Here is a 21,427-nt window from a genome sequence, read left to right as displayed (position 1 = left end):
GATATAAAGGTAATTTTTGCAAATCGTCCGGTCGCTCATAAAGTAAAGAGTACAGATTTCGCGGGGGCACGGAATATGAGGGAAAAACGTTTATTTAATCTCGGATGGAATAATTCGCGAGGACGAAAAACGCGAGGATGGCAGACGCAGCCACGGTGACGTCTGATTATGCTCGTTTCGCGGCGAGGTCGGGGGCGTCGACGTTGGCGCTCGATATTTTGCATCCCTCAAGGATCCTTTTGTCCGGAAGATCGAGTGTCCTGGGAGAGAGGGCTTTGATTGGTCGCGCACGTCCCCGGTGCACGCGATACCGGGTCGGCGCGCACTGATTGCCAATCCAATTCGCGCCGTCTGAACGGAAACGCGTTGGCAAATCGATTCATCGAGCGTGGAACGATTGGCCGAGATACGGCTAAAAGGATATCGGCTCAGGGCCGGGAATTAGCGGGATACGATCGACTGGAAGCGTTTGTTAATCGACGGTAGACGCGACACCGTCTCGTCTTTCTTCCGATTCCTTGCGATTCTTGGGAAACGAACCGAGTAAGCGTGAATCGCGAGCACCCCGTTGCTTTTCGCGTTAACTCACCGCAAACCAAACGCAGATTGTACGCTTCACGTTCGAGCCAATAGAGTTTTCCGATAAGAGCGACAGTGCATTCACGATTGCTTTGTCACGTCGATAATACGATGTTTGTTTCGACGTGGTCCCGCAGAGAGAAAGTGTGAGTCGGGTTACGAGTGATCAGTCAACAGCTGTATTCCAATAATTGCAGGGTGCAACTTGAAAACGTACGATAAAAACGTTTACAGCATAAATCGACATTCAACTTACTTCGTGAAACCTAAAGCGAAGTTTCTTATCTGCTGTCGCCAGGCCCGGAGACAGAACTCATTATAGATTAAACAACGATACGTGGCTAAAGATATCGGCGCGTGACAGAATTTTACGAAGGATATAAAAAGCTATCTCGGGAGGAAGCGTTCGTTCGTTAAAAGACAGTGATCCGGTTCAACTCGTTCGGCGAGAGAAGAGAGCAGTTCGTCAGAATCATTCATAGATGTCTTACCTACGATCATAAAGTCGAGACCAAAGCCAGAACGTGACTACCTTGAAGATTGAACCAAGAAGTGTCGCCTCCAAGAACGTCGTAAGAACCTGAGCCTCTGACTTCGAGCTTAGAAAGTGAATCTGGCACTCTAAAAGCTAGAAACAGAGAATATATTTCTATAAAAGAAAAGTTTAATCACCTAACAGCAACAAAAATTGTACTACAATTGCAAGATACAAAAATGTAGAGCGTATCTTCTCTAGTGTGCCAGAATCGTGAATGTGAAAACTTTTACCTTTTTGCAGATGTATTTTGTACACTCGAATGTCTTTTCTGTTCCTAACTTAATGCCAAAACCATAAATGTGTACGTTAGATAACAATGGTGATTATACTCCCACGCTTGATTCATGAGTGTGAGTTATTGTTCAGTTTAACAATGCCAAAACTTTGAATTCCAGAATTTATTGAATTGCACGTTTATGGTTCCGACATAAAGGGAACGATATTACATCGCTTAAATTTGCCTAATAAAATTTGTCCTGCCTTTAACAGTTTTCCAAGATATAGTTCCGCCCAGTCGCGTGAAACATCTTGTGCGTTGATATAGGATATTAATCTTAGTTCGAATTTCTTTACTTTGTTATTAACGATCGCTTGGAAAAGTCAAAGTATCAAATTACCGAACGTCGAATGAATTTTGGAAAACTGCGTGAAACGCAACGTAGCTTAACGATTTTCAATTTGCTGAGACGTCAATTTTTGGTAAAAGCATTGATCAATGGTGAATATAACAATTACTTTGTCAACGACAATATATGACCGTACCTAATCTGAATAGATTGCATCGATTCGTGAACGACAGACACTAGCCAACATTGAATATAGCGCCTAATTTGACAGAAACAATGCACGACCTAGTCTCAATAAATTGCGTTAATCCTCGAACGACAGGCGCTAATTAACGCACACATTAAACGTAAACTAAAAAACTACACGCATATTCTGACGAAAGGTCACCGTTTCTATTACGTTTAAATTAACAAAACAATATAATTTCTTTTGTCGATTCAAACAGACATCAAATATTTTTCGAGCAACGCTTAAATGCTCGAATAAAAGGCGTTAGTCAGCATTTAATAGAACACTTAAATCGACAAAAACGCAGAATCGTGCTCACTCGTGAATAACGCGACAATTTTTCAGGCGAATAAGCACTAATCAAACGCGCAATATTCGCAGACCTTCTAATTTGCGTTTTCACGCCAACGATTTATAATTGAAACAACGTACTAAATCGAACCTTTTTTATGTGCAAATGAGAAGCTTTTACAAATTAGTTAGCCCGGAAACCGCCTCGACGCTGATCAGGAAACAATAATGGAAAAAGTTCGTATGACTGCGTGCTCCGTTTGATCTTGCTCCCGAATTATAATCATTTATTCTCCCAGCAATTTTTAATGATCCTATTTTTCGTTCGAAAATAAATTTAATTCAACGAAATCAGTGAAAAGATAAGTCATACGATCGAAATGACATTTTTAGTAGGAGACTTGATTTCCAAATAAACTAATATCGAATACGCGCACTCTACTATGCTGTGGACTAATTTTCGTTGCATTTACAACCGTAAACATTACCAATATCGTGGTTTGTTATCGTTTCCTATCCAGACTCTCAGGCCTCGTCATTCCGTCAATATGTCTGCATACAGTAATCGAGAGTACACGGACATAATCCTCGTATTAGGTGCGCGTCACATCTATGGCTGCTAGATATTACAAAGATCGGTATTCAAATCGTCGTGAATCCGATACAAGGGTCGTTCAACGAGTCGAACGAACGCTCGCGGAGGAATCATTTTTTTTTTTTTCAAAACGTACAAGAAAACTCTGAAATATGCACGAGTTAACTTGTCTCTCAGCGTAGTGTTCTGGAAAAAATTGTTTTCCGAATATGACACGAGAACAAATCCCATCCTTATTGCGGCTGTCGTACGCAGGGATTGATGGATCGTGATTACTTTTACGGAAGGCATTTTGCCATTGCAACAATTTTTTCTCGTATTCCATGAACCGAATCCAACTATACTATTCAATATTCGCAATACCCATGACTGGCCACCTGAAAATCCTCGTACCATTTCTGAAATTCACTTTCAAACCGGATGGATCATAAATATTTCAATTGACATCATAGGAAAATAAATTGTCGACTTTTCCATGAGGGGGAACACGCCATTATTCGACTTAAAAACGAAGAATATAATCATAAATCTCTAACACATTATATTTGCGGTAAAGAATTTTTTTCTCAAAAGCGCGTAGGAATTCGGGGGTATGTCTATTCACCAAAAATGATTGTAATTGGCCCATACAACCGAAAATAATTTTTTTACGATGATTTGAAATTTTTTAATTTCGACGAAAAATTTGTCCACTTACTGAATTTTTTTCTCGAAAGTGGATAGGATTTCAAGGTTATGTTTATTCACCAAAAATGATTGTAATTTATTCCCGTAGCTAAAAGTAATTTTTTCAGAACGATTTAAAAATTTTTTTTTTCATCGAAAAATTTTACACCTACTCGAATTTTTTTCTCGAAAGTGGATAGGATTTCGGGTATATGTCTATTGACCAACAATGATTGTAATTGACCCCTGCAACCAAAAATAATTTTTTTAGAACGATTTGAAAATTTTTAATTTTGTCGAAAAATTTCACACCTACTCGAATTTTTTTCTCGAAAGTGGGTAGGATTTCGTGGTTATGTCTATTCACCAAAAATGATTGTAATTTATTCCCGCAGCTAAAAGTAATTTTTTCAGAACGATTTAAAAATTTTTTTTTTCATCGAAAAATTTTACACCTACTCGAATTTTTTTCTCGAAAGTGGATAGGATTTCGGGTATATGTTTATTGACCAACAATGATTGTAATTGACCCCTGTAACCAAAAATAATTTTTTTAGAACGATTTGAAAATTTTTAATTTTGTCGAAAAATTTCACACCTACTCGAATTTTTTTCTCGAAAGTGGATAGGATTTCGTGGTTATGTCTATTCACCAAAAATGATTGTAATTTATTCCCGTAGCTAAAAGTAATTTTTTCAGAACGATTTAAAAATTTTTTTTTTCATCGTAAAATTTCACACTTACTCGAATTTTTTTCTCGAAAGTGGATAGGATTTCGGGTATATGTCTATTGACCAACAATGATTGTAATTGACCCCTGCAACCAAAAATAATTTTTTTAGAACGATTTGAAAATTTTTAATTTTGTCGAAAAATTTCACACCTATTCGAATTTTTTTCTCGAAAGTGAGTAAGATTTCGAGGGTATATCTGTTCACCAAAAATGATTGTAACTGACCCCTGCAACTAAAAATAATTTTTCCAGAATGATTTGAAATTTTTTAATTTCACCGAATTTGTCCACCTTCTATTATAGTTATTCGGATAACCGGGTGCCGGATAATCCGAACACTACTGTACCAGTTTCCTTGATTTCCCGATAAACGATTCCTGGGATATAAAGCGATACAGAGGTCGACATTCTCTCATTAAAATTTTTTCGAGAGGTGGCCGAACAGCCTGTACAAATCTTTTCGAGTCGTGGCACCAGTTCGTGAACACCCTGCACAGATTCGGCGGTTATTATTTAAATATATTCAGTCCTCTCGCGACGCCAGTAAATCAGATTCATGTAAAACACCGTTGTACAGCGTCTTCCTTCAACCAGCTCTTGGGATATTGTCGCTAAAGCAGCGGCAAATCGCGAGAGAAATCGCCACGGCATCGGATCACGATTCTTTGCCGCAACAATTCTCTATGCTCGAGAGGGTAAAGTGTAGCCAGAGTATTTCTGTCCCCAAGGTCTACGCGACGCTCCTTGAAGCCTCCAGTTCTTGAGCGTTCCGTAAAACCTTATCTTCGAAGCAACACGGCTCTCGCGACGTTTCTTCGACTCGATTTCAAACACAGTGTCGGTCCTAAAATCCTCGTAGGTGAGGGACCTTCGATAGACAACAAAAGAGGAAAAAGTAAACATAAATACTCTTTTCGAAAGTATATAACATATTTCTTTCCCTACTATAAGCTTGTATTAAATGAAATTAAAGTCTAAAACGAATGCAATAGAAAACACGAGTTACGAAACAGCTTATAAATTATTCTTCGTGGTAAATACAGTCATTGTTGAGTCTGTTAGATATCGACGCCAGAAGTTGGAAGTCGTACTTGATTATTTCCTAACTGTTGGATCGAGTGTAGTAATAACGTTGCATGGCCAGCTCGCCTGCCGGATTTAATGTCGCTTGATTATTTCCTTTGGGTAGCATTAAAATACGAGGATTATCGCCAGCCACGAACCACCGTTGGAAAAAATTTCGAGGACGTGTATTATTATTAAAACGATCGAGAAAGTCTTTCGGTTTACGATGATAAGATCGCGCAATTGCAACTTCTAAAATTGGAATTTGGAACAGAGCTTATTTTACGATTATCTGGTATTATTTTTTCAACGCGAAATTCGATGCTCCGTATCTCGACGAAAAAGTAGCAAACAATTGACAGTGGAAGCTTTCTTTGTTTAAAAAATAAATCATGTACCCTGTTTTCAATTTACTGAACCGAAAGTCAGGTAATTGACCAACTATCGAAACGTTTCAGAGTTTCCGCAGAAAAATTTAGCATAATTACGTACCCCGCGCATCAGGAAAGTTTCTCGCCGCGAAAGATGATAAACGAACAGCGACTCTGTAAACTTAATGCGATCATCTCGTAAAAAGTACAAAGGGTACGTAAGTTTTCGCGAAAATTTTCTTTTAAGCGGTCGACTGTTGGAGCACTTACTTTAATTGGAACTTGACAAATGTCTATAATGAGTATACGAGCTTTGCCATTTTTCCTTAAAACAGCATAAATATCTTGAATTGCGCGAAAGTTAATGGAAGTAACTAAATAAAGTTGCAGATCTTCGGATCTAATAAAACTATTTGAAAGATTTGAGGGAGATTCAAAACTTTGTAAATGGTTAGAGCTTAACTGTCTAAGCTCTCGCGTTATTCGTGTTTAACGAAAGGTCGATTAGAAGGAGACTCCACAGCGGCTGTCGGCGGATTTAGGTTTCTAATGGAGTTTCCCAGCGATGATTAGTTATTGTTACAAGTACGGTCGCGTGATTGGTAGTTGAAAGCTGAGGTGTATACGGTCGCGGATTTCAACAGTGACGCATTGGGAATTTCCCAAGGCTGGACACTCCCGTCGACCAAGTGTCGACGTAGGGTCAGGATTTATGGCGTTGCGTTGCCTGCATTAACGTCCACGGTTCTACGTCGAGCTGGCGACAAGACGTTATACAGAATGTCCCAGAAATCGCGACACAATCGACAAGAAAATGGTTTCTCGTGTAAAATATAGAATAAAATTTTGTTTCGCGATTGGCTTAATTTTCTAAATATTTCGAAAGTTTGAGTGCATTTAACACAGTGAATATACTAGTCTACCAGCCATAATCTACTTAGGTTACTCAACCTAACTAGCTACCGTTACTTCTTCTTGTGTTCGTAAATAATGTCAAGTCCATTAGTACTGCGATATCTTCTTTACTTCAACCGAGTACTGGCTATCCATTAGAGTTACAAGACACCTCTCTTGGTTTTTATTTGTAGAGTCATACGGGAGAAATACTTCACGGTAGAAGTAATCGAAGTTGCTTTTAATTAAAAGTTAATATTGCTAGGAATGTTGTCTTCTACTTGTTGGAATTATTTTAATACAGACGACTAGTAATCGTTTCAACAAACGTCTATCGCGGTCGCCACTGGAAACTATAACTGCGCATGCAATTACACTGTAATTAAGCAGTTATTACACGGTTTAAAGATTTACGATTATGATTACACCGTAATTAGCCGGTAATTACCGTGTGATTACAGCGCGAGTACACGTAATCGTATCACGACGAATGCGATCAAACCAGATTTCAGATTTCGCTCGACTCTGTTCCAGCGTTAAAAAGCATCGGATATTTTAACACCCTCGTCGCGAAAATAAAACGTGCACACCCCTGAATTATTTCAATCGTCGACAAGATGAACCTAAAAAAAAAAAAGACGAACGTCCACGTTTCTACTTTGGATTATAAGACGTCGCCTATAAGTCGTGCCGCCACTTTGGAAAACACTGTTCCACTTACTCATGGTACCACATTCTCCTTAACCCAGAACTGAACTCTCCCTTTTCCCCCTGAAATACTGTACGTAAACGTAGTTTACTCCCCCGCGCTAAAACGTCCGCGTATCTTTACCGTGGAGTAGCAGTTTTCGCAAGCGTTGGAATCGCAGTCGAAGACGCGCCGGGGTATTTAGTGCCGTCGACGACGTAATCGCTTCCCCGTTGCTGCAGGGGCCGTTAAAACCTGAAAGTACTCGAATCCGTGGATACAGCTTCCGTCACGGGGCATTCCGCGCGGAGAGCTAAGTGTTCCCGTCGTCGAAATGGTGCCGTGTAATGCCACGGTGAAATTACGTTGGACAATTACGGATATCGCCTCGGTGTAACTCACGCGAACGCTTAGGCGTTTCGTACCGAGACCCGGCGACGGTGCCAATAACGCGATAATCCGTGGACTCCGAATGTTATGAATACAGGCATTATCGAAAGGGCGTGGATTTATACGGCCGGATATTATTTGCCAATGCGGACGTTCGATTTTTGCCGGCGCGACCGCACGCTGCCGCGTTTCGGTATTGATCGAGCGTTGCAGAAATTTCGATGATTCCGTAAACAGCATTAATTAAGTACCGTTTTGCAATTAACTGGGTTCCTCCTACGTCGAATCATCAACGACCTGTTTTTCCATTCTACTCGCGATCCGTAAACCCCCGTCGAACGGGACTTTAATCGAGAAAAAAAATCAAACGCTGAAATAAAATTTTCCGCCTACCAGGTGAGATTTTTACTTTCCCGACAGATTACAGTAACGTAATTATCGTCGAAGCGAGTAGAATTGTCTTGTGTTGTGTTTGCCGATATTGGGATAAATGTTTGTAACGTAATTTTATCGCAGAAAGTAATACAAATGCACGATTTTGAAATCGTATCGCGTATGTAAATTGCTTAAAAATCGGCTCGTCACGCTTAAGTGGTGTCCGTTGTTCGAGTGAAATTTATTTCGTCATCAGTGGAGTTTAAAAATGCATTTTTTTTATTTTGCATAATGCATACGCTCTGCATATTTCAGTTAAATGATATACGCACGAATACATTACATATTTCGTCGATGCCTGGCATATTTATCTGTAATCAGATTCAGGAATCGGGAGCAATCCGAACGGTGAAAATCTCGTAGGGCGGAAAAGTGTGTTACGAAGCTGTCGCAGCGGCCATTACATCCGGTGATGCGGAACGTCCATACCAGGCGTGCAAATTAATATTACCGGATAAACATCGAATACTGACTGTTTCGAGTTTAGAAAAATTACTAGCTTTCGTATCGTTGTGTTTCATTTTTGCGAATACTTTATATTTTTCTGAATCTGAGCAGAAACGAGATGGCACATAAAACCCAGGAACGTCGATCTATAGAAAGGGGATTACACAATAATCACTCGGCCAAGCTTCTCGTCTCTGCACAGTTTCGTGTGTCAGCTATTTCATTGATTAAGTATAAGACCATCCTCGTCTCATAACTTTTTATATTTCTTGCAACAATACCTGATTCATAAAACACATATGGAAGGCAATCTTGCTTGCAAATTGGGAATTTAGTTAATAGGAGTGAATAAACAAATATTAAAACAAATGGAGACCAACGACTCGAGAATAATACTTTCTTCCACCGAAATTGAATTAAAAAATTCCACTCCAACGCGAACGAAGGTAGATAACAGCTACTATAGAATACAGTTAGTATGGAAAAGAACGTTTCCTTCTGATGTGAATGTAATGTAAAATTTTATTTATTTTTAAGCCTGCCAGAATTCTTGGGCCAAAAAATGTCGATTATTCTCGAACGTGTTGAAGATTTCAGAAACAATGAAGCAAGTATCCAGTCCGTTACGGTCGACGACAGTTTCCAGTTCGGTTTATGAGCCGCCTCATTCACTTCGTCGGCTGTCGTAATATATTCCTATTCTACTCAGCTCGGTACTGCACGACGCGTTATCACTTTCTTTCAGCGCCCTTTCATTTCGTCGGTTAAAATATGTTGAATAATACAGCAATACCGCTAATGCGTTCTCCTTATACTCCCTTAACACGTTCGCTGCACTGACGTCATCCACGGCCGACGCGGAACTTTTTGTTTGCGCTGCAGTAATGACTGGCATTATTTCCCGGGGAACGAAATAACCGCCCGAAGAAACGGTCGCCTTGTTACTTCGCGATGGTCGCGTCGTTGCGTCGTATTATCAGCTAATTAATTAATTGACGGCATTTTTATCGCGTCTGGACGAAGCAATGCGAGAAATTAAAAACGAAATAGATTCGAGAATCGAGTAAGAGCGACACTCCACTTAGCTCTTATTAAACTGGACTAAAAGAACCTGCGGAAAGTAATATTAAAATTAATATAGCTAGATTTCGAATTTTATAGGAAAAAATTTATTCGATGGCTCGTACACGTATTTTTTCGCCTTTGTATTTGTAACTATTAACGCCCGTACGAGTCTACGTTACAGAACTGAAGCATAACAGTATTTTTTTTTTAACTTGTTTTTTAAACGCTGCATGCTTGTCGATTAATCTTTTGATAAACAATCAATACAGGCGCGATGTGAAGTTCAACGATTCAATAGATCGGTCTATTGTCTTCTTTGAAATGTTGTATTGAATTGGTTTTCAAATTCGGAGTACAATACGTTCAGTATTGGTCCAATTTTTTGGAGCGCTCTTCGATTTTTATAAATAAATTTCTGTTTTCGTTGAACATTTTATTCGATTGCTTTAAACGAGAATTACTTATGTGCAATTTAAAATAAAAATTGCGAATGACACTGGTGTTTCTCGAAGAAAGACAATGAATTCGGTTTGATCGTTTCGCTAAACACGAATATGTTGACGATCGATTGTCCAGTTATTTTGACTCGGATGCTATTTCGCGGACAAATGACAGGAACCTACCGTTGTCAAGCAACAGTTTACGCCAGGGATCGCTAAATTGATTTTCGTAAACCGCATTTGCGAACTGCTGTTCCCAAAAAGCTGCATCGAATATTCAAGCAGAGTGAAACCAATATTTAATCTCTCGTCGAGAAAATAATTTCATCAGATTTTCTACCGGATAATACAATAATATATAAACAGGTTTCAACTTTAATAACATGTTCTTTCGATTCGATGAACGTTGCGTCTCCCTTCGTCGACGTTCCAACAAATTCGTAGCGCAGATACGGTCCAGTTCGTAAGTTTGAAAAATATAACAACGATTCCGTCGAATTTTCTCAAGCGTGCGGCATCGTTCGTGTAATAAGGGCATTGATTACGCGAACGAGGCGAGCCTTCGTGCCAGTTTTCACTACGTTCGAGACGCTGTCGCGTTTGAGTTGCGCGCCTCCGCGTAGGAACAAATAAACCCAAGAGCGAAAAGGGCCATTAATTCGATACCCCTGTTTAAATCAACCGATAGAGCTCTATATTTCCCTCAACGTGGTTCCAGAAGTGGATTGAAAGTCGTTCGGCCGGGAAACGCGCCCGGAGCGAACGAAGTTAAATAACGCGCACGACGAGTTGCCAACGATAGCTTCGAAGTGTAAAAAGTTTCCGCGAAGAGCTGTTTTATCGAGCTCTTCTCCTTCGACGCTCTTCCCGTATTCCCGACGTCTCGTATAAACTTACGAACTCGAAGCGTCGGCGATAAATCGGGACGCCTCTCGATTCCCGCAGACAACGGGGGCCGCGAATTTTTGCGTTCTCTTCGCGCGATATCTCGTTCGACCCGCTACGAATTCGTGACAACTACGCGAACGTGTCGCCAATAAACGCGTTCGCGGCCCTCGATATCTCGAGGCTGGCAATATCAGGGCGCAGCCTGATATCGGGAACAACAAGCAGAAAAATATATAAAAATACGGCCCGTTTCACGAGCGTCGACGATACTATTTTACTTCTCCATCGTTCAACGTTTTGCCCTGCGTTCTGATCTTGACTGAATCACGTCGGTAAATAGCTACTGAGTTCTCGAAGCAATTGGATCCAAGCTTGCAATTTATATTTAAATACTCTGAATATTTTTATTTCCTGGAGGCCATTTGAAAATGTTCGATTATCCCACACCGACCAGCGTTGAGATTCTTCGTGGACGCGTGCAGCATAAATCCGAGGAGGGTCTAGAAGTTTTGGAAGATCGAGAAAGTCTATAACACGACGTGGGCGTAACACGAAGGTAGCCGTTTCGAGCAATCCCTATAAAGGAAAACAGCCATACCTTACCGGAGCTCAAAATTGGCTATTACTCGGAAACGAGGTCAAACGGGCCACATGTTTATACGAACTGTTTTTACACCCTTTGTCCAGCGAAGTGGATACTGCGTGTTATGAAACACCTTATATTTCAGGTTGCGCGGTACAAAGTGGTAAATCGAAGATTTACTGACCGAAAGTTTCAAATCGCTGCCGCGTTCTCTTTCGTTTCTTGCAGCGAGATTTAAACGAGCACGGTCTAATGGAATGGAACGGAATTATTTTTATCAGTCCGCCTGCACCGAATATTAAAAAACGTGTCCACGCCATGACTGAACCACCATGTTTTGCCAGTGGCAACAACACGTTCTGGCAAAGTTTTCTCTTCTGCAAATGGACGGGGCAAATGCTCTTCGGCGCGACCTAAATACTTGGAGCTTGGATTTCTCGGTTCAAAGGACTCTGTTCCAGTGCGCGGATGTCCAATTTTTGCGACGTTTTGCTTACTCCGACCACACTTTACGATTTTTTTTTTTTTTTACGGAAACAATGATTCCCCGACAGCTACACTACCGTTTGAACCAGAAGCTACGAGTTGCCTTTTCGCCGTGCACGGAAATACTGCATTGGGTCTACTATTATTGGGTTCTATACGAATTTTTTCTCGCGATACTACGATTACATATATCACTTGTGTTAACGAATGATTCACTGTAATCTCAGAAATCTCTGAGCCACGGAATAAAAGTTTTTCGATCGTCCCATAAACAAGGGAATAATCGAAACTGATCACAGTTCGGGGTGGTCCATCCTGTATGGCATAATAAAAAAAAAGCTGGAGAGGAAATGAATTCCTTTCGAGGTCGTGTATGATATCACATCACGTAGGAAAGATACGATGCGCGAACAAATACGTGCTTCCTTTATAGTTTGGGCGATAGACCGGATGTGGGCCCTCAAGGTCGTTGGAACGAAGCCCACGTTGCTGCTTTTCGGGCCGGAATGCTGATCCGCCTTCGGATCCATCCGAATCGGGATCCCCGGGATTAGTATCCATTTCCCCAAGGCACGATGGCTTGGCAGAAGCTCTGATAGGATTTATTCCGAAAGGCAAGGGGTGAAATGCCGGATAGAGAGGGAAGCCGCGCGTATGGACGTCACGAATACCAAATACACTATATTCCGGCGATCCTTTTATTATTCCATCATGGCAACGCTACCAGGATCCGTACAATGTAAATTCGCCCGAGGTAACAAGCTCGCGCGGGTCCGGGGGAATCATGTTAATGTATTCTTCTAAGACGCTGTCGACGTTTCTGGTTAAGGGTTGAACTTTTCCCGACGATTCGAGGAGCCGCGGTAAACGTATCGTGTGCCTGCGCAAACTGGGCGATAACGTGGAAACGCGTTTCCGTATCGTAACACCTTTCTAAGAATTCCTGATATTAATTAATGTCCATCTTGGAACCTATCGTGAAACGGAAAGCGTTTGTAACGAGCAATAATGACGATTGTAATCGGTTCGTAACTCGTAAAACCGTGATATAGAAATAGGTAATCGGTCGAGCACTTGTGAGAGAACGTGGCCCTCTGCTGGCGAGCGCAGGAAGTGTCGCGACATAATAATAAATGTTATTAGTGTACAAATATACCTCACAGTTGCTCGAACTTAGCGAGAACATTTACATTTTTGCAATTTTCGGAATTTTTATTATTGCACTTTGTTCTTCTCAAAGTGCCCATCAACTTTCATTCGAAACATTTTTTTGTCAGATTAGTGTAAATGCTTCAAAATTCGAACGTTAAAATGAACTCCCTCTAAAACGTTGGAGTAAATAACAAAATAAACATGGAAGATAGCATAAATAGTAATTGTCGTTGTGCTCATCAGATGGAGGATGAAATGCCCTTTAAAATGAGAGTTTGTATGAGTCGATAGCTTTATTAGTTCCGGAGATATAGCGATTTTAGTTTCGCGTCGATGCGGTGGCTAGTTCCGGAAATATCAGGGTCCGAAGATTGTTTACTTTTTCGCTGCGGCCTTGTCAAGGCCGTTGACCGCGCGCGCACATTGAAAAAGTAGGTCAGTCGGCCAGACGGTCACGAGTCACGTACGAGAAAGAGAGGTCCGGCGCGACGCGTCAGACGAAGACAGCGATAGTCGAATTAAGAAAAATTACCATTTACATAAATTGCGATATCTCGAAAACGGAAAGTCGGATCGTCAAAAACAAAAAACCATTTTAAAGGGGAAGGTTTACCGCTTCTAATAATGTCTCAATTATTGATAAAGCACTAGTAGTTTCGGAACTACACGCGTCTAAACTTTTAGTATTTTTATTACGCGTTAATAGGCTTTCGTAAGACGGAGAGCAGAATTTAAAAAATTACCCTTTCACATAAATTACGATATCTCGAGAACGGTAAGTCGGATCGCCAAAAACCAAAAACCGTTTTAAAGGGGAAGGTTCACCGCTTCTAACGGTGGTTCATTTATGCATAAAGCACTAATAGTTTCGGAACTGCACGCGTCTAAAGTTTTAATAATTTTGCTACGCGTTACTGGGCCGTTTATTAAAGTATTACACCCGTAAATAAATAATTCGGATGATCTTGTGGCAGCTCGTCAATTTTTTAAACAATATTTGTCAATTGTCGTTGCGTCATAATTCGAGCAGCGTTTCTACCGGCTTATAATTCCGAATTTAATCGGTTCATAATTAATTCCAAGACCGTGACAGGAAGCAAACGGGGTGCATTATTAGTTAGGCAACTCACTTGGGGTGTATTTCAGCAGGTTTACGTACGTACAACGATATCTAACGGTCGACCAATATTCCTCAGAGAGGAGTTGTAGAGTCATGAGTATTGGTATTAAGCAATGAATTTGAGATTACTCCAATAACGATACATAAATCATAGCAGGGGATAAATGAGACGCAATATTAGTAACTCGTCACTTGGGGTTATTTTTTATAACAAACGTTAATATCTTCCTCACACATCGTACTATGAAACAAACAAATTATATCATTTACAAACCATGCCGTAAGAACATTTGTATCGAGCAATAATTTTTAATTGAATCGATGTTTAATTTATAGATCCTAGCAACGGACAACTGGTACGTAAAATTAATCAGACACGTCGTTAGTAGTGTCTTTTAATCAATTTTGATTTTTAGAACGACACTTGACAGAATCGATATTAATTTCACGATTATATTAAAGAAATTTAATCATCGTATAAGATTCCGTTAAAAATAGAAAAGCGCCGAAAGCTGACTAAGCTTTGCTAGCTCGTGCAATTGGAATACGTACGCTTGTTAACTCCGGATTATGATTTCATTGAATGCAATATTGCAGTTTCCTGGGAACTAATTTGTCTGCAGATAGTGGTTCTAGAAATTATTCAGGATAATTTCAAAATGAATCTATGGTTTTGATTTCTATTATAATTCCTAGATATTTATTAGATTTTAAGTTCTTGGGTTCGAAACATTGAATTTGATAAAGACGATATTGTCTAAAAGCTGATCGAATCTTTCAGGGGTGAGCACAAGGTCTCATTCGTTGGTGAAGAGGTTCGACGGGATTTACACAGGGCCGTATTTCGACGCAAACACCCCCACGAACATCACGGCCCAGTTGGGAAGGCATGCTTACTTGCCCTGCAAAGTGCGGCAGCTTGGTAATAAATCGGTAAGTCCACAACCTTTGCCTGCAGACACTCTAACTTTAAGAGTAAGTGATAAGCTTCCAGCGAAACGTTCGCGTAAATTTCTGTTGTTTATAATTCTTGGGGAAGTTTCTAATATATACAGAACCCTCCACAAACTGAAACGAGTCCGTTTAAACACGGATTCGAAAAGCATCGATTATTCCATGCTAATTTATACTCGAGTAAAGAATCAACCGACGTCGAATAAACGATTTTCAATTTTAAATTAATCGTCGATACTTTATCTTTAACAAGCACAGAGGAAAAGAAAGATGAAGTTACGTTCTGGTTGATTTATCGATTCCCTTCGGAACATTGAATTTCATATAACGGTCACATCTAAAACTTGTGCTCGATTGCACGATAAAACACTTAAATTGAAACTTTAATTGTCCGTGGAAACGATGACAAATATCAGAAAACTAAAATCCAATCAAAATACAATTGCCAGTCTCGATGGTAATTGAACTAAACCAGGGATTGCTAGTGGATATCGGACCACGTTCGTCAATAATTAATAGACGAATTCTCATACAAACACAAAAACCAGTTAGCGATTTGTTCTAAAACAATAAAAAAAAAAAAATAACGTCAACAAGCTTCTCGATGCTTCTAAATTCCAAATGCTCTATTTCGTATCGACACAACCTACTAAAATAGTAATCTTTTCTCTGGCATGGATCCGTCCTTTTAGCAAGTTCCACCGTCCACGATTTTCTGCTTCGTTGTAATTTTAATTGAGCACTTGGTGGAAGACAGGCGTCCTAAATATGTTTTTCAAGCATGTTGCCCGCAAATATGCCTCGTGGAAGTTGAACCTCTAAAAGGGTGGATTCGTTTCAAAGAAGAGATTATCCGCATTTCCTTAAGAAAACCTTCCTGATTAAATTCACCCTGAAAAGGACCTGATACCAGGTCGAAACGTCGCGTTATAACGCGTCAAATATACACTGCATTATCAGTTTCTAGGTGCTTTCGATTACTTTATCGTATAAAAAAGTTCAGTATAGTACGTTATACGTATTTGTTAAAGTACTCCTGGAAAGAGTCAGAGATAACTTTGAAATCGAATTGTTGAAACGATAAATCGATCGTTCCCCGAATATTACGAGCAGTGTAATTGAATAACATTTTACAGTTTTCAAAGTCCGCTTTTATCGAACTCGACGCGTTTCTAGAGACCGAACGAGGCGCTATTAAAGTCGCGTTTACACCGTGTTTGTTTGTTTAGTTTGCACCGTGGCGGATCGTTCCCGAAACACTTTGTACAACGTAACAGATGAAGATATCACACGGTGCGCGGAGGATGCACGTGCCCCGACGGGCAAATTACGGATTCCTTAATTTCCTGGTCGATCATGAAACATTCGCTAACTTCGAGCGTCGTTATCTCGTCCCCGTTCCTTGCAAAAAGCACGACCGGATACCGCCGCCGCCTGCGCCCAGATAAAGCAGATTTATTTGCACGCGAATACCTAGTTTTCTGTTGACCCGACGTCGATGGTATCGCGGCGACCGTCGACTCGTCGGTTTCCATGAACTCGCTGATCCGCCATCGAAAAAGTTCCCGCCGCGCGTTCTAACGCTGCCCCATCGATATTTCGCGCCGTAGAAACGTCCGGCTCGCGCTATTACAATAATCGAAATAGCGACGATAACCTGATACGCACGGTCCGAACGGATATCTCTCAGTTACAGAATTTACGCTCAACTATAAAAGTCTAATCTGTCCGGATTCGCGGCCGTTAGAACGGGATTATACGAGCCGCGCGAATTTTATGACCCAAGAGGGAGAAGGAGAAACAGACAGGGGGGAGAGAGAGAGAGAAATAGATGGACAGATAAATAGATCATTTATCGCGTGCTCCCGGTGCAGTGTCCCCTAAGACCATTAAGCTGCAATACAGACTGTTACATAGTTAAAGCGCCGGTGCAAAAATTACGAGAAACGCAACGGATGGAGATTGAATACGGAATAGCTCTGTGCAAATATAGGATTACATCAATTAAATAATATTGTAGGATTTAACAAAGAGAATTGTATTTAGGACAAACGTGCAAATGATCTAATTATATAAACGAATTTGAAATAATTAGCAACACAAATTAATATCACAGAAGAATCACGTCTGTCTTTCTCCCTGTTGTCTCGCTGTCCCTGGTTACCCATTCCTTCACTTTTAACCCTTTTGCACAAATATTCAATACAAATTTCCTACAATATATTAATAATACATTTTGAGAGAATCCGTCAGAAATGTTTGAGACGGTATTGTACGTAGTATTTTATTATTTTTAGTACGACCTTATGCGAGAAAGTAAAGAATAACGCTGGAAAATTTTCTAAGTAGAAACATCGAGCTATGGTCAGACGCGCCAGCCGAACTCCCTTCGTTTGAAATTCGATTATCTCGTAACGAAAGTCCCGAATGAAAAAATGTTATTCATAGTTCTCGATTCGTTTTTCCGTCAAGGATCGTCCCCCAGCGATTCGTTTGGATGTTTTGTTTCGCCGTGTCGGGTTTTGTTAATGCTTCCGCGAGCCACTGTTCGCGTAGCGAGTTCGACTTTTAGAGGGAGAAGGAAAAAGAGACGTTTTACCCGCGACAAGGTAACCCAGATCCAGCGTCGACGGGGAACGAGTTCGGGCCTGGTAAGGGCGCGTTTAAGGGCGTCCCTTGAAAAGCGACCCGGGACGCTGCCGCGGCAGTAAAACTTTTCGTACGCGGTCCCGTATCGCTCGTTAGCGAACTTTTAACCTCCCCTCCTCTTTGTGTATACGGCAACGAAAGTTGTACACACGTCGAAAGAGAGCCAGGACTAAGTGTCTGGCGACACGCGACCCTTGTATAATCGTTCGGTTGCGTACTTAAGGGTCGCGAACCCCCGCGCCGCCGTCGCCGCGCTACCCCTTCACACCCCCGATACTTATCGCGCGCGGAATTAAACATACTTTTACCGCTGACTTTCTGTCAACGGCCATTGTGCGCCCGCCACACTCGGAAACACGATTGAAAGCGATTGTTCTTTGCGGACAATTTCGCGGAACACGTGCCCGACCCGACATTGTTCCCTGCATTTCCGTGTTCCGTTCCGGGAAATGCTCGAATACATTACTTTGTTGGGGGGATTTGTTCTTGAATTAGTTGATCAAACATCAGCTGCCCCCGTTCTATCGATCGTAACGACAATGAAACGCGCGCTAGTGTTTCCTTTTCGTGTTGTACGAATTACACGTTCGCGGACATTTACACGCGACAAACCATTTATTCCCACCGAAAGTGTCACTCGAATTCCGCGAGTTTCGATATTAAGAATAGCTAAAATCTACACGGTTATTTTTATTCAAATGCAGAAGTGTCAGTGTTTCGCGACTGACGGGTCACGAGACAAAAATGGGTCGCGGAAGCTCCTTATACCGAGTCGTGGAGTCATATACTAACGTCTGTAAGGTTTTACATTTAATAATCATGAGTTTTCTCTTCCGCGCAAGAATCCTTAAACGATAAATCCATGAAACGGATGATGCTTCTGGCCCGCAGAGCATGACAAATTTATGAATTTATTTTTTGTTGCGAAAACATAAACCTTTGAAATGGACGATTCTCCTGGTTCGTAAAGCAAGACGTAAATTTCTCTATAAATTATAAAGCCTTTGAAACGGACCATTCTTCTGGGCCGTAAATTCATGTCTCGCTCTACGAGCCATAAAAATCATCCGTTTCACGAGCTTTGCGTTTTCGTAAAAAACAACTAATTGAAAATATACAATATAACGAATAGATTTTGACGTTATTCAACATTATAAATGACCATATTTGGACACCAATTGCTAGCACAACAATCTTAGTTTGTACCAAGCATAACGTAAAAACATTCCAACGTTGCTTTAACTTACAATTTTAAACCATATATTAAACCACATCTTCACATTCGTAAAATACGCCAGTAAATTGTGATCAAGCAGTTTAAGAACACCCTGTATTTCGCTATGAAATTATAATTCTGTGGTCTTAGAACTCTGAATATGTTTTGATAAAAGATTGAACCGTAGTGTAGAAAGCCCCCCTCGAAGCTTTTATCAGATCACTTTGCTGGACTTACTTCTTTATGAGAACTTCAACCGAACACGCTTCTGCATCAACTCAAACAGAAAGATAGTAGAATGCAAATTAAAACTCGAACGCGATCACTTCGCAGACGCTAATCAAATTTGCTTCATTTCCTTTTAAAAAAAGAAGAATTATATCTTTTTAATTCTAATAAAGTTGACTCGACCAGCGGACTCCATCGTCGATCGTTTAAATCAACAGTTAATCAGAAGTCAGTAGAAGAAGTACTCGCGAATTTTATGGTTTCGAATCATGGAAACACTAAGCTCAGCGATATCGGGTTCACTCCGTGGGTATTATTTATAAAGCTCCAAGCCAAGTAAACCCGATATCACTTAGTTTCGAGTTCCCCCCGTAATAATTGCAGCTCAGAAGTCGACGTTGAAACTGCGTTCATTAGTTCCGATGCCACGGAGTTACGCAAACAAATTTTTCTTCGAGTGAAATTACTACCATTCCTTCCCCGTATTACTCGGCCCCCACGAGCCATAGGAGCACTTACTCCACTTCGTTGATTACAACTTCTACTCGACCATAAGTCGTCGTTACATCGTAGAAACACCTCCTGCCGTGCGTTGAATCGGCCTCGGCCAGGCGTTCGCGATACTTATCGCGCAAATAAATTGAATGTACTCCTAATATGCTTTTCTTGCGAACGCGAGCCGCGACGAAAGAACGTTAGCGAGCCCCGATCGACGGACGATAAATTAACCTTAGACAAGGGAGGGAAGATTGATCGACCGAGATCGGAAAGTCGAACGGGCTCGCCATCGCTCTTTTTCCCCATCGGGCAGCTTTTTCCGCGCTTTTTCGACTTCCAGTTCCTGTCTGTATTCATCGAACGAACCTCGCCCGGAATCCTCCCAGACGCAGCCTGAATTTCACTCCATCGCCAGAAACGTCTCTATCGCTTTATTCCCATCCCCCTCTCCCTGCCCCCTTCTTCGTTTCTCCCCCTTTACGAAGAAACATCCGCGAAAAATATAACAATGGAGCGGGATGTATAGTAGAAAAGATTAATACTCTCCGTGGCGCTTCCTCGTCGAGAAAAAAAAAGAAGTGCCGTATTGACTTTTCTCGTTGAAACTGATGAGAAAAATATACGATCGCGGCCGTGTGCGCTCCTTCCTTTCGATTCTATTTTTACTTCGAACGATCGTGCGCTGCAAGTATTCTGCTACCTGTCCCTGGGGAGGGGGAAAAAATATCGCGAGAAGTAACATTTTTTGGTGAGTTTCGGAGATATATATACAGGGTGTTCGGCCATTCCTGGGAAAAATTTTAATAGAGGATTCTAGAGGCCAAAATAAGACGAAAATCAAGAATACCAATTTGTTGATGGAGGCTTCGTTAAAAAGTTATTAACGATTAAATTCAAAAATTTCAAATCGTCTTGGAAAAATTATTTTTGGTTGCGGGACTCAATTACAATCATTTTTGGTCATTACAAATACCCCCGAAATCCTAGCCACTTTCGAGAAAAAAATTCTTTTCTGAAAATATAATGTCTGACTATACCATCGATATGTTTCACTGAATTTTCATGCGAATTTTTAAAATGCTATAACTTCTGAACGGATTGGACGATTTTAATGTTTAAAAAAGCAAACTACGCGTATTTTGATGGAGAATATGTACAAATTCTAAAAATATTCAAAAAGTTGGTCCTTGACCCCGCAAAATGAGAAAAACCCCATAAAAATGGTCCAATTTTCAAACAGCCATAACTCCTACAATTGTGAATATATTTCAATGAAACTTTTTTCTGAAGTAGAGCCCATGGGTACCTACAAAAAAGTATTAGACAACTTTTCTGTAGGGCGTCAAACAAAATTACTAAAAATGAAAAAGGTAGTTTTAAGAAAAATAGGTGCCTAAATTTTTCGGCGAAAATGAAAAGTTTCAAATCATTCTGGAAAAATTATTTTCGCCTTCAGGGGTCAATTACAGTCATTTTTGGTGAATAGACATACCTCCGAAATCCTACCCACTTTAGAGAAAAAAATTCGAGAAATTGTGAAATTTTTCGACGGGAAAAAAATTTTTCAAATCATTCTAAAAAAATTATTTTTGATTGCAGGGGTCAATTACAAATATTTTTGGTAATTACACATACCCCATAAATCCTACGTACTTTCGAG

The 21,427-nt window shown here is 40.6% G+C and overlaps 1 protein-coding gene across 1 annotated transcript in view; it reads left to right on the top strand.

Annotated features, from left to right (window-relative positions):
- Window positions 1-21,427, top strand: part of LOC143345848 (zwei Ig domain protein zig-8) — a 43,502-nt gene that overhangs the window by 11,169 nt on the left and 10,906 nt on the right. The window contains exon 2 of the mRNA XM_076773409.1: window positions 15,004-15,155. Coding sequence (XP_076629524.1) covers window positions 15,004-15,155 — 152 coding nt within the window. The remainder of the gene's footprint in view (window positions 1-15,003; window positions 15,156-21,427) is intronic.

Source organism: Colletes latitarsis, chromosome 1 (genome assembly GCF_051014445.1).
Source record: "Colletes latitarsis isolate SP2378_abdomen chromosome 1, iyColLati1, whole genome shotgun sequence".
Taxonomy (NCBI): domain Eukaryota; kingdom Metazoa; phylum Arthropoda; class Insecta; order Hymenoptera; family Colletidae; genus Colletes; species Colletes latitarsis.
The sequence above is the reverse complement of the archived record's forward strand: the minus strand, read 5'-3'. Positions and strand labels throughout refer to the sequence as shown.